Source organism: Tiliqua scincoides, chromosome 10, assembly GCF_035046505.1.
Source record: "Tiliqua scincoides isolate rTilSci1 chromosome 10, rTilSci1.hap2, whole genome shotgun sequence".
NCBI lineage: Eukaryota > Metazoa > Chordata > Lepidosauria > Squamata > Scincidae > Tiliqua > Tiliqua scincoides.
Genome location: NC_089830.1, coordinates 8611789 through 8625605, shown reverse-complemented (window position 1 = coordinate 8625605; position 13817 = coordinate 8611789). Strand labels below are relative to the sequence as shown.

At 46.4% G+C, this 13817-nt stretch overlaps 1 protein-coding gene across 1 annotated transcript in view; it reads right to left on the bottom strand.

Annotated features, from left to right (window-relative positions):
* GNL2 (G protein nucleolar 2) overlaps window positions 1-13817 on the bottom strand; it is a 23929-nt gene extending 10112 nt beyond the window's left edge. The window contains exons 1-6 of the mRNA XM_066638703.1: window positions 13697-13817; window positions 10410-10494; window positions 7034-7128; window positions 6708-6847; window positions 1085-1269; window positions 384-450 (exon numbers count right to left, since the gene is read on the bottom strand). Coding sequence (XP_066494800.1) covers window positions 384-450; window positions 1085-1269; window positions 6708-6847; window positions 7034-7128; window positions 10410-10494; window positions 13697-13760 — 636 coding nt within the window. The 5' untranslated portion in view covers window positions 13761-13817. The remainder of the gene's footprint in view (window positions 1-383; window positions 451-1084; window positions 1270-6707; window positions 6848-7033; window positions 7129-10409; window positions 10495-13696) is intronic.

Here is a 13817-nt window from a genome sequence, read left to right as displayed (position 1 = left end):
CCTTTTCTATGTACTGGTTAGTGCTGCAGCCCCAGCCTAAGCAGTTCCTTTCTGAAAATGCTACATTTGCGCACACTGGCAGAAATCCAACAGCTGGGCCACAGGAAGATACAGAGTGCAGAAAAGCAGCTGGTGCTCAGGTCAGTTTAGGAAGCCTACTGGGGGTGGTTATTGGGCCCAACAGCTATGGTCCTTTCAAAATGGGTCTTAGAAGCTACAATGGAGTAACCATACACCAGCAGGCCTCATTGCAAAGCCATGGAAATGGTCAGTGGCCTGGTTTTTCCAGAAGCAGCTCTGGATGGCACATTGACACAAAACAGTATTGTGTCTGTATTGGGGAAGGCAAAATCCTGCAGCTTCTGCCCTCCACGTTAGCATACCTTGTAGAGCTCTCCCCAGATTCGCTTGGATTGCCCCTTCTTGTAGATCTCCTCTCGTGCCTCCTCCCTACAAAGGAGTGATTGAAAAATAACAGCAGTTCAAATTTCCCATTGTACCCCCCACATCACCAGTAATAACTGGAGGTTAGGACACAGTAATGGTCCTTTGGGCTCCAGGTACTACAACCACTCAACCAGGAAGGCACAGAGAACACAGCAATTCTCTAGACTCAAGTAGCAAAGTCATACCAACTTGGAAGGCATGCAGGAACATGATACATAGCTGGGGCAAACTAGTACCCTCCCAAAGCAGAAATCAAAGCTCCCTAACAGAGCAGAATATTGGGGAAAGGAAAGAAGGGCCCAGGAATAGTAGCAGAAATCATTTGTATTTACAACCAGGCACAACCATCCACACAGGAGGCTGTCCATAATGGAGATGGATTCTGCTTTGTTGCAAAATGGAATAATCCTACAATGGCAGGAAAGTGGCCTACAAACATATGCAGGAGAAGGACCAGGAGGAAGAGATTCAGCTCAATCAAGAGACAGAAATCCACGAAGTTAAGCATGATTAAGATCAGCCCGAAGGACCACAGATATTACTTTCTGGGCACTGTGTCACTAGGTCAGCTGGCAGCAGACACAAAATTGAGGAGGGAGATTTCTACTTCCCCAAGATGAGCTTTTAAATGGCTTACTTCACTCCAGTATCTTCAACCACCAAATCCCGGTCCTTGTCTTGATCGTAGCTGCTGGCCTCAGCCGCTGCATTTTCCACTAGAGACTGCACATCGCTCACAGAAAGATTTGGTCGCTTCCTTTGCGATTTGGGACCAAACGTCGTTTCAAATGTTTCTGTGTCAAGAATGTGGACTTTGGAATTCTGCAAGGATTGAAAGAAGTCACAAATAATTTCCCCTGGCTCAGTGCATGACCTCAAGTTCAGCTGGGTTGGGAAATTTGGGACAAGATGCCCTAGGGACTGCCCCACTCCATGGTTTCCCCCAGAAGCAGCAGCACAGCAAACCCAAACTCGGGTCACGCTTGCTAAAAAGCCGTGCTCCATTCCTCCTCTTGCCATTAACTTGGTCCAAAGTAATTAAAGCGACAAGGATGAAAATAAAACTTATCTCTGCTCGCTGCTTTGTTTCATTAACAAGACAAAAGATCCTGCCAAAATCCAGATTTGTCAAGGCCAATCTGTCTAACAATTGTATTTCTCTTTTGAAAGGCCAGCTGCGTTTAGCGATGTGCGCTTGAGTTGTAGAGAACTCTTTTCTTAATTTAGGATGTATTTGTTTTATTAGAGACACATGGAAACTTCTGAGAAAACAAAAATCATCCAGCAAGAGCCCAAGATACAAAAAAGGAACAGAAACACAGCAAGTGGGCCAGAGCAGAAGGGAATTTTTGACTCAAGATGAAAGCACTGGATGGGGGTTGGATCTGCCAAGCAGAGGGCAGAGCCAGCTTAGCCCACCTTTTAGAGCAGCTTTTAAACTGATCCCTGGGGGAAGGCCGACAGGAGCCGAGGGGCATCCGGTTCGGGACTCCTCATCCCTATGGGATGAGGATGGGGAGGTTAGAGAACAACAAGACAAAGGCAGAGTAGGAGAAGAAATTGGGAAAGGTAGGGTGATGGGATGTGATAGACGGTTTGGCACAATGAGAGGATGCGGGGACAAAGGAGCGAATAAGCAGCGCATCCTGGGGCATTCCGTGTATAAATGCTTTTATGCGAATGCCCGAAGTCTACGAGCAAAGGTGGGAGAACTGGAATGTCTGGTGACAAGGGAAAATATTGACATAGTGGGCATAACGGAAACCTGGTGGAATGCGGAGAATCAGTGGGATACCGCAATCCCGGGCTATAAACTCTACAGGAAGGACAGGCAGGGGCGTGTTGGAGGTGGGGTGGCCATTTATGTTAAGGAAGGGATAGAATCCAGCAAAGTAGAGATTGAAGGTGGGTCCGACTCCACCGTAGAATCTCTGTGGGTTAAATTACCAGGCTTGTGCAGCGATGTAATACTGGGGGCGTGCTATCGTCCTCCAGACCAGAAATCGGATGGGGACCTTGAAATGAGGAAACAGATCAGGGAGGTGACAAGGAGGGACAGGGTTGTAATCATGGGGGATTTCAATTATCCTCATATTGACTGGGTCAATTTGTGTTCTGGTCACGATAAGGAAACCAGATTTCTTGACGTGCTAAATGACTGTGGCTTAGATCAGCTAGTCACGGAGCCCACCAGAGGACAGGTGACTCTGGATTTAATTTTGTGCGGTACGCAGGACCTGGTTAGAGATGTAAACGTTACTGAGCCATTGGGGAACAGTGATCATGCTGCGATCCGTTTTGACGTGCGCGTTGGGGGAAGAATACCAGGCAAATCTCTAACAAAAACCCTTGACTTCTGACGGGCGGACTTCCCCCAAATGAGGAGGCTGGTTAGAAGGAGGTTGAAAGGGAGGGTAAAAAGAGTCCAATCTCTCCAGAGTGCGTGGAGGCTGCTTAAAACAACAGTAATAGAGGCCCAGCAGAGGTGTATACCGCAAAGAAAGAAGGGTTCCACTAAATCCAGGAGGGTGCCTGCATGGCTAACCAGCCAAGTTAGAGAGGCTGTGAAGGGCAAGGAAGCTTCCTTCCGTAAATGGAAGTCTTGCCCTAATGAGGAGAATAAAAAGGAACATAAACTGTGGCAAAAGAAATGTAAGAAGGTGATAGGGGAGGCCAAGCGAGACTATGAGGAACGCATGGCCAGCAACATTAAGGGGAATAATAAAAGCTTCTTCAAATATGTTAGAAGCAGGAAACCCGCCAGAGAAGCGGTTGGCCCTCTGGATGGTGAGGGAGGGAAAGGGGAGATAAAAGGAGACTTAGAGATGGCAGAGAAATTAAATGAGTTCTTTGCATCTGTCTTCACGGCAGAAGACCTCGGGCAGATACCGCTGCCCGAACGGCCCCTCCTGACCGAGGAGTTAAGTCAGATAGAGGTTAAAAGAGAAGATGTTTCAGACCTCATTGATAAATTAAAGATCAATAAGTCACCGGGCCCTGATGGCATACACCCAAGGGTTATTAAGGAATTGAAGAATGAAGTTGCAGATCTCTTGACTAAGGTATGCAACTTGTCCCTCAAAACGGCCACGGTGCCAGAAGATTGGAGGATAGCAAATGTCACGCCTATTTTTAAAAAGGGGAAGAGGGGGGACCCGGGAAACTATAGGCCGGTCAGCCTAACATCCATACCGGGTAAGATGGTGGAATGCCTCATCAAAGGATCTCAAAACACATAGACGAACAGGCCTTGCTGAGGGAGAGTCAGCATGGCTTCTGTAAGGGTAAGTCTTGCCTCACAAACCTTATAGAATTCTTTGAAAAGGTCAACAGGCATGTGGATGCGGGAGAACCCGTGGACATTATATATCTGGACTTTCAGAAGGCGTTTGACACGGTCCCTCACCAAAGGCTACTGAAAAAACTCCACAGTCAGGGAATTAGAGGACAGGTCCTCTCATGGATTGAGAACTGGTTGGAGGCCAGGAAGCAGAGAGTGGGTGTCAATGGGCAATTTTCACAATGGAGAGAGGTGAAAAGTGGTGTGCCCCAAGGATCTGTCCTGGGACCGGTGCTTTTCAACCTCTTCATAAATGACCTGGAGACAGGGTTAAGCAGTGAAGTGGCTAAGTTTGCAGACGACACCAAACTTTTCCGAGTGGTAAAGACCAGAAGTGATTGTGAGGAGCTCCAGAAGGATCTCTCCAGACTGGCAGAATGGGCAGCAAAATGGCAGATGCGCTTCAATGTCAGTAAGTGTAAAGTCATGCACATTGGGGCAAAAAATCAAAACTTTAGATATAGGCTGATGGGTTCTGAGCTGTCTGTGACAGATCAGGAGAGAGATCTTGGGGTGGTGGTGGACAGGTCGATGAAAGTGTCGACCCAATGTGCGGCGGCAGTGAAGAAGGCCAATTCTATGCTTGGGATCATTAGGAAGGGTATTGAGAACAAAACGGCTAGTATTATAATGCCGTTGTACAAATCTATGGTAAGGCCACACCTGGAGTATTGTGTCCAGTTCTGCTCGCCGCATCTCAAAAAAGACATAGTGGAAATGGAAAATGTGCAAAAGAGAGCGACTAAGATGATTACGGGGCTGGGGCACCTTCCTTATGAGGAAAGGCTACGGCGTTTGGGCCTCTTCAGCCTAGAAAAGAGATGCTTGAGGGGGGACATGATTGAGACATACAAAATTATGCAGGGAATGGACAGAGTGGATAGGGAGATGCTCTTTACACTCTCACATAATACCAGAACCAGGGGACATCCACTAAAATTGAGTGTTGGGCGGGTTAGGACAAACAAAAGAAAATATTTCTTTACTCAGCGTGTGGTCGGTCTGTGGAACTCCTTGCCACAGGATGTGGTGCTGGCGTCTAGCCTAGACGCCTTTAAAAGGGGATTGGACAAGTTTCTGGAGGAAAAATCCATTATGGGGTACAAGCCATGATGTGTATGCGCAACCTCCTCATTTTAGAAATGGGCTATGTCAGAATGCCAGATGCAAGGGAGGGCACCAGGATGAGGTCTCTTGTTATCTGGTGTGCTCCTTGAGGCATTTGGTGGGCTGCTGTGAGATACAGGAAGCTGGACTAGGTGGGCCTATGGCCTGATCCAGTGGGGCTGTTCTTATGCTGCTAGACTTGGGGTAATGCCTGCAAGGCAACTGGCACAATGGGCACCACAGCCCTGCCTGGGACCCTCTGCCACAGGAACAGTAGAGGTCTCATGGAGGTAAGTGCCCTCCAGAAGCATTGGCTTGCATTCAGCATAGGCCTCTTAGGGGCTGGGGCAATTATCCCAAGCAACCAGCAAGGTTACTGATCCCTGCATGTTGGACACAGACTATACCAAAGTAATGGTTTGGCTCAGAGACAGCAGCAGACCCAGGAGGTCTAGCATTATAACAGACAACTCGGGATTTCCAGATGTGGAAGCTGAAGGTGTGGGGTGGGAAGAGGAGAGGTAGCTCACAGGCAGCCCAGGTGCTTCTTAACGGAGAAAAAATGTGTAAATTATTTTAAAATCTAAGTTGCCAAATATAATACTCCATAGTTTGACTGCTATTCATGCCAGCATGCACTGTCTGCCCATAAAGGCTGCCTCCTATGGGGAGATCCTCCTGAAATACCAGGAGCACTAGATCAAGTTATATAGAAGAGGTAGCTGTTGTGCCTCAAGAATAATGTTCTTTATCACCAAGTAGGATTCCAAATAATTTTGTTTAATTCATAGTGGTAACACTGATATCCCTGATCAGATGCTAGAAAGCACACTAATCTAACGGCACGCAGATTGAATGGTAACCAGATACACAATTACAGTCAACGAGCAACATTCATCTGTCAGAAGCAAGTCTTGCACATGCTTGAAGACAAACAGAAGCTGTCTGAGGTTGCCAGACCGTGATATCAACCCCACCTGGTTTGCAAGCAAGGGAGAAGACAACCGTGGTACCCGTGAGGATTCCAGAAGAGAACTTAGCATTTTTCCTTCAACAGAGCATGGAAGATGGACTAAGCTCAACTAATATTCGCCAAAGGATACGGCGAAGGTAAGACTCATGCCAATTCCCAATGCTCACTGACTTAATACTACAGCGCAGCCACGCTTACGTGCTTCTGAAAAGTTAAGGCACTTGCAAAAGAGGGCTTGGCCAACTGGGTTAACTGGGCTTGTCAGCCATCAGGCCCTCAAGAGGATCTGGGAAAGAGCAGCGGTAGCATGCCTGCAGAAGGACAATGCAGCTTGGGCCTAGTCAAGTCAGCACTTCACTCGCCATCATTACACAAATGAACCAAAGGGAATAGGGGCCTGCACCTCTCTTTTAAAGCACACCAGGCTTGCAAACAGTCACTTCTGCCCAGCAACAACCATTTTCAGGAAATCAAGCAGAGCTTTACAAAGGTGGGTGATGTGTCTCCTTTAGGCCACAAATGACAGATGAGCTCATGTTTTCCAGCAGCTGGACTAGAAAACATTTTTGTATATCATACTTGTTTTGCATGGCCAACGTTTCTACCTCCACAGGGTTTTCCTATCAGGTTTCTATGCAAATAGCTGAAAGAAGATGCTCAAATCCTATACACACAAAACACATCTACCTGCCCATACAAGAAAGAGATAGAATGTAATCCATAAGGTTTTCCCAGAAGCTCAGAATTGACACACACACCCAAGAGAGGAACAGACTCAGAATATTTGGGAAGCAAGGGAGAATGAGCTTCCCAGATCAAAGGGATGCATGGAAGACTCACATGAGGCTTAATTCGGTCATAAAGAAGGGACATGGGCAGTTTGCTTTGCTTCATGATCACCCTGTAGGGGTCCTTCATCACCGTCTCCATCTCCTCTTGGAACTTCTGGAGGGATGTCTGCTTGATCACACGAGTGTTTCCTGCATTAAGATAGAACCATATATGGTGCACCTCGGGGCCACGATGGTGCTGGCCTGCCATATTTTGGTTTGCCAACAAAAGAAGCTGCTCCTTGGCACTTATCCCAGTCAATAATCTCACCCTCCCTGGATTCAGATTACCCCCACCCTGGCAAAATGGCCAACTACATCTACAGAAAGGCTCACCAAACCACTTGATGTTGGGCTCCACTCTTGCCACTGTGCCTGGTGCCACGGTGGACTGGTACTGTAGTGGCCTGATCAGTTTTCCACGATTGTTCCTAAGGATAAAGAAAACCACTGGAGAGTTGACCTATGTTCACCCTGACTTGGGAAAGTAAGCACATCTCAGCCTCAGTTTCCCCGTCTTTCCACTAGGAAACAGAAAACACCTTCATCAACAGGATGACATTTGCCAAACTAGAGTTATAAAAAATTGAACAGAAGCAAACCTGAAGCCCAAGGGTGATGAAGGAAGAACAAGACACAGCTTGTTAATGGGTAATTTCACAGATGCTGTGAATTCAAAAAGAGTGAGCAAACACTCTCTTTTCCAAAACAGATTTATATTTACTAGGATTTGTTGTCAAGGAGCACAGGGCAAAACAAAAGTCAGCATCTGGGGCTCTGTTTCTCTCCCAGCAGCAACCCACTCAAGCAAACAGCCTATCCTGCTGATCTTGCCAGTGTGCCTCTAGGGACAAGGAATCTGACTGGCTGCCTCTCCCATCCTTGGTTCACAGGAAGAAAAGGGCCATGGGCGAAGCAACACACAGCACTGTCTGATAGACAACCAACCATGAAGCCCCAGGTGAACAACTGGAAGCAATAAGGGATCCTTGGCCACAAGTCAGGCGGGAGGGCAGTGGGGTCACTGAGGTGGAGGCAAGAATGTCTGTTATCCCAAGCTGACACTTTTCCACAGACTGTGCCAAGTGATGGAGCAGAGCCTCTGAAAAACACATTGCTAAGAGGTTCCACATTGTGCACTTGGCCCCCTTTCACAGGCAGAGATGTTTGGGAAAACAAGGCATGGCTGCTTCCATTTAGCACCTGCTCATGGGTACAGAGCACATGCCAGTGCACAACTGGCATGAAATTGACTTGCTTTGCAGATGGGAGCGAAGCAGCCTCTGAGTTTAAGGGAATTAGTGGGAACAAGTTCCAGGGCCCCAGCTCTAGCCAGCCCAAGAGATGCCCATGGCCCTTCCTGGTGACATCAACAGAAAACTTGTCAGCTGCTCCCATGCACATCAAGGCTGAGGAAGCTGAAATGAAAAAGCAACAATATCCTACAAAGGGAAAAGAGGTTTTAAAATCCTTGAGCACTCAGAAACCTGGCAAGTCCCAAATGCCTTGATCCTAATCAACTTTCTAAGAAAATTCTATGAAAGTTTTAAAGGCAGCTGTTACCCATGCTCAGTGAGGAAGGAGAGGTATGCAAAGGTGTTTGCCTTTGCAATTGCCTTCAGAATAAAACCCTGGTGTCCCAAGTTCTAATGTGTGGGGTCTAGGGCAGTGGGTTCTTACAAAGTCTGCTCAAAAAGGTACGGATGTGGTTGCAACCGTGTTCCTAAGAGTAGAGCAGGCAAGGATGGAGATGCAAGGGAGGGAGAACTAGTGAGCTTAAGAATCTTTGAAACAGAAACCCTCCTGGCAACCAATAATGTTAACACACACTTTAGAGGGTAGAGCTCATTCCTGTTCTACCTCATGTTTTTCACCACATAGTGAGATTCAAATAGTAAGGAGGCCAGGGCATTTAAGGCACACTCAATTTTTGTTAGAGGAGGAAAATCGGATTGGTGGTTCAGTAATTTAGCAGGTGACGCTAGAAAGGGTTTTTGACACTTTTTCCCCCATAAACCCATTTTAGTCCATTGATTTGCTGTGTGAATTTAAAATACCACGTTTTTTCTTTCTTGGAATTTTATTAATTGAACCATTCAATACTATTTTATACTAAGAGTATAAGAAGTCTAAATTTGCTGAATCAGACCAAAGTACACCTACAATACAAGTCTTTGCATTCTACTTATTGTGTAGAGCAGTGTTTCTCAAACTGTGGGTTGGGACCCACTAGGTGGGTTGTGAGCCAATTTCAGGTGGGTCCCCATTCATTTCAACGTTTCATTTTTTATTAGACCCTTGATGCTACCATGGTATGTAACTGCATTTGGGGAAACGTTACAGACCTGTACTTTTAACAAGCTACTATGCATAATCTTTTAACAATGATAGTCAAAGGGACTTACTCCTGGGTAAGATTGCAGCTTCGGATTGTTAAAAATTTTCCTGCTTGATGATGTCACTTCCGGTCATGACATCATTTCCAGTGGGTCCTGACAGATTCTCAATCTAAAAAGTGGGTCCTGGTGCTAAATGTGTGAGAATCACTGGTGCAGAGTCTCATTGTGTTCAGTGAAGAAATTCCCAGGAAACTGCATACAGGTTCGCTGCCCTAGTTCAGCATTTTTTAAAAATCCTAGCAAGAATAAGGTGGAACATCAGAAAGTGGCCTTGCTCTAATCTGTAAGGTTTCTGATCAAAATGTGAGCTTTCCAGATGCCAGATCATGTGTTTTGCCTGCATGAGCATTAGCTTGCCTCTGTTTATTTAGGCAATGCCAGCACTGCCTCCAGAACGGCATGGTCATCCCGGAAGCCATAGCAATGAAACCCACAAGTGAACTGGAAGACAGGACATTGCTTGCCACATCATGAAAAATGGCTGCAAGCTGCAGCATGAAAAGTTGGCTTTGGTGCAGTTAGTATTAAGTTTTCTGAGGGAGAATAAGAATTTGCATCAAGTTCCATTTAACTTTAACTCCATTTAAGTATGCTTAGATATTGTACCCTGCTAAAAATCCTAAAGAGCAGACATTCAAGGTGTTCAAATCAAGCTACCAGAAACCAAAATCCTCCAAGGTCCCTTCCAATTGTAGCATTCAATTATCCTACATTTTTCCTTCCCTCAAAGCTTCCATGGAGCATTTTATGAACACTGAAGATTACCTTATGATTCAAAGTGTGATTCGTGATTCAAAGTGTCTTCTATATTGACTGTGTGCAAGAACTAATACAGACAGTAACTAAATAACTACTAAATCAATACATAGACTTTCTGATTCGTACTTCATCATGAAATATCACCATCTACCATCTTTAAAAAGAGGATCGAGCAGCTTTATGGAAGAAAATTCAATCACAGGTTACGTCATGATGACTGCATGCAACCTATACAGTGACCTGTCTCTGAATGTTAGATGCAAGGGAGTGACAACAGGATGCATGTACCTTGTTGTCTTGAGTGCTCCCTGCAGCTCACAGGCAGGCCACTGTGAGATATAAGAAGCAGGACATTTGGGCCTGTGGCCTGATCCAACAAGGCTCTTCTTATGCAGCATAAACTTAACATGTTTGTCCAGGAGTTACCACATGTCTTCTTCAGACATCATCTCACAAATCACAAACACTTATTCAGTGTGCTGTATTAAACATTTTGAAATGCCAGAAAGGACACATCTCTCATGTCCATCATACCCCCTCCCCATTCTTCTCACCTGCGTTCCTTCTGCCGGTACATATTGAGACGCCGGATGGTTGCCCGGTCCCGCATGTTGTGGCCTCCAGCACCAGCTGGTCGGTCTAAAATCAGAAGTGAGGATTTAAAAGTTATATATCATTACGTTAGGATGCAGTTATGAAGCAAGAGGGCAGTTGTGTGCAAAGACCTCAGAACGGTGGCCTTGTCAATCTGCTGTAGCAAAGCTAACAAAGGACAGAGATAGGATCCTTTCCAGTAGGGTCTACCCTTTTGCATCAGACCAACACCTATGATCAAACACCTACAGCACCAGGGAAAAGAAACAATATTGATTGGTAAGCTTTCTACACTGTCTTATTGCCAATGACCTTCAAGTAAATTGCCAGATCCAATTGAAACCACTGCTGGAGACTTTATTTCCCAATCTGACACAATTCTATCCCCATGTCACAATCCTCCTATCAAAAAGCAGTAGTCATCTGGAGGTTGATGTTAAGCCCTGAAGGTTCCAGGCCAATCCTGACTAGGCAGACAACCCTAGGCTCGAAAAACACTGATTAAACCTATATCAGTAGGGTGGAGAGTCAGGGCCCTGGCAATGATACCCCCCAGTAGCAAGAAACAATGTACAGTTAGTTCTCTTTATATGTAAATTCGATATAACCTTCAAGGAGCAGAACTGCCACCTATCTCATGTTATCTGCCAATACTGTGCTGGTGCCACAACAGAACGGGCATTAGTATTGGCCTGTGGAGAATCATCGAATACATTTGTGTCTGTTTCCAGACTTGCTCCTCCAACTTAGGCACCATCTTGGGGACTTCAGCTGGACCATCACTGGACCAATCACAACTCTGGTGATGATGCTCTCTTTGGCAGGTTACCTGAGGGCTGCTCTGGGGCTGGGACAAGAACAGAGAAGGAGTCAAGAAACAGGTGGAGGAGGAGGACATGTGAAGCAACACCCTCTCCAGTGCTGAACTCTGAGGCCTCATTGTTCAGCCAGAAACCTTCAATGAAGGACAGCCAACACAGAGGAATCACCTTCGCCACAACCTTCAACACATCAAGGGATATCCAGCATGGAGGAGGATGCATCAGAGGTTGGAGATGTTGATAGCCCTTGTTATCACCCAGTCCCACAGACTTCAAGTTAAGATCCATGTCCTAATGGATGGACCATAAAGCTGATAGAGTGTATGGTGAAAAGAGTCCCCTGGAACCCAAACCCATTTTCCCCATAGGCTCAATGATTCAGTATCCGCTAATTTGGCATCCATTAGGTTTTCCAGGAACCGTAAGTGGAGAAATTACATAAGAACATAAGAACAGCCCCACTGTATCAGGCCATAGGCCCACCTAGTCCAGCTTCCTGTATCTCACAGCAGCCCACCAAATGCCTCAAGGAGCACACCAGATAACAAGAGACCTCATTCTGATGTCCTCCCTTGCATATGCCATTCTGACATAGCCCATTTCTAAAATCAGGAGGTTGCAAATACACATCATGGCTTGTAACCCATAATGCATTTTTCCTCCAGAAACTTATCCAAACCCCTTTTTAAAGGCATCCAGGTCAGGTGCCATCACCACATCCTGTGGCAAGAAGTTCCATAGACCAACCACACGCTAAGTAAAGAAATATTTTCTTTTGTCTGTTCTAACTCTCCCAACACTCAATTTTAGTGGATGTCCCCTGGTTCTGGTGTTATGTGAGAGTGTAAAGAGCATCTCCCTATCCACTTTGTCCATCCCCTGCATAATTTTGTATGTCTCAATCATGTCCCCCCTCAGGCGCCTCTTTTCTAGGCTGAAGAGGCCCAAACGCCTTAGCCTTTCCTCATAAGGAATGTGCCCCAGCCCCGTAATCATCTTAGTTACTCTCTTTTGCACATTTTCCATTTCCACTATGTCTTTTTTGAGATGCGGCGACCAGAACTGGACACAATACTCCAGGTGTGGCCTTACCATCGATTTGTACAACAGCATTATTATATTAGCCGTTTTGTTCTCAATATCTTTTCTAATGATCCCAAGCATAGAATTGGCTTTCTTCACTGCCGCTGCACATTGGGTCAACACTTTCATCGACTTGTCCACCACCACCCCAAGATCTCTCTCCTGATCTGTCACAGACAGCTCAGAACCCATCAGCCTATATCTAAAGTTTTGATTTTTTGCCCCAATGTGCATGACTTTACACTTACTGACATTGAAGCGCAATTTTGCTGCTCATTCTGCCAGTCTGGAGAGATCCTTCTGGAGCTCCTCACAATCACGTCTGGTCTTCACCACTCGGAAAAGTTTGGTGTCATCTGCAAACTTTGCCACCTCGCTGCTCACCCCTGTCTCCAGGTCATTTATGAAGAGGTTGAAAAGCACCGGTCCCAGGACAGATCCTTGGGGCACACCACTTTTCACTTCTCTCCATTGTGAAAATTGCCCACTGACACCCACTCTCTGTTTTCTGGTCTTCAGCCAGTTCTCAATGTAGGAGAGGACCTGTCCTCTAACTCCCTGTCTGTGGAGTTTTCTCAGCAGCCTTTGGTTGTCAAATGCCTTCTGAAAGTCTAGATATATAATGTCCACGGGTTCTCCGGCATCCACATGCCTGTTGACCTTTTCAAAGAATTCTATAAGGTCCGTGAAGCAAGACTTACCCTTACAGAAGCCATGCTGATTCTCCCTCAGCAAGGCCTGTTTGTCTATGTAATATTCCCCCAAAGGCATGCAAAGCACCTTACATGAAGTTATTACTACAGACAGGCTAACAACAGCCCTGTAAGGTAGACTAGCACAATTGTTATCCTTGGTTGGCAGGGAGGAAAGATGCTTATCTGGATTAAGGTCATTTCTAAAAGCAGGAGGCTGAACACAGACCCAGCATGGCTTGTAAGCTACGATAAGGTTTTCCCCCCATAAATCTGTCCAATCCCCTTTCTAATGCCACAGATGCCATCCTGTGGCAAGGAGTTCCACAAACTAATCACACACTGGGTAAAGCAACGTTGTGTTTTGTCTGATCTAACTACAGGCAGCCCAACAAGAACAATCGTGTAAAGTGGTCCAGATATGTCAAATCCTCATTTCAAAGGCAACGCGGTCAAGCACCGTCCTGTGGCAAGGAGTTCCACAGACTAATTTATATTCCGGGTCGATTCTAACTACAGTCGGGCTGCCAACACCCTGCGAGACGGCCTGCCTGGATGGAGTCCCAGGGACTGTGCTTGGCACCATCATGGGGCAGGAGGTTCCACAGACTCCCGCAGGGCGCCACGCAGTCGCCCTCCCGCCCCGCTCACCGGGGTTGGTGCTGGCCCGAGACGGGTTGATGCTAGCGCGGCCCTTGAACTTCGGCTTCACCATCCTGGCGGCTCCACGAGGACTCGCTGCAAGCGCTCTCCCTCTAGCTCCACCACAACC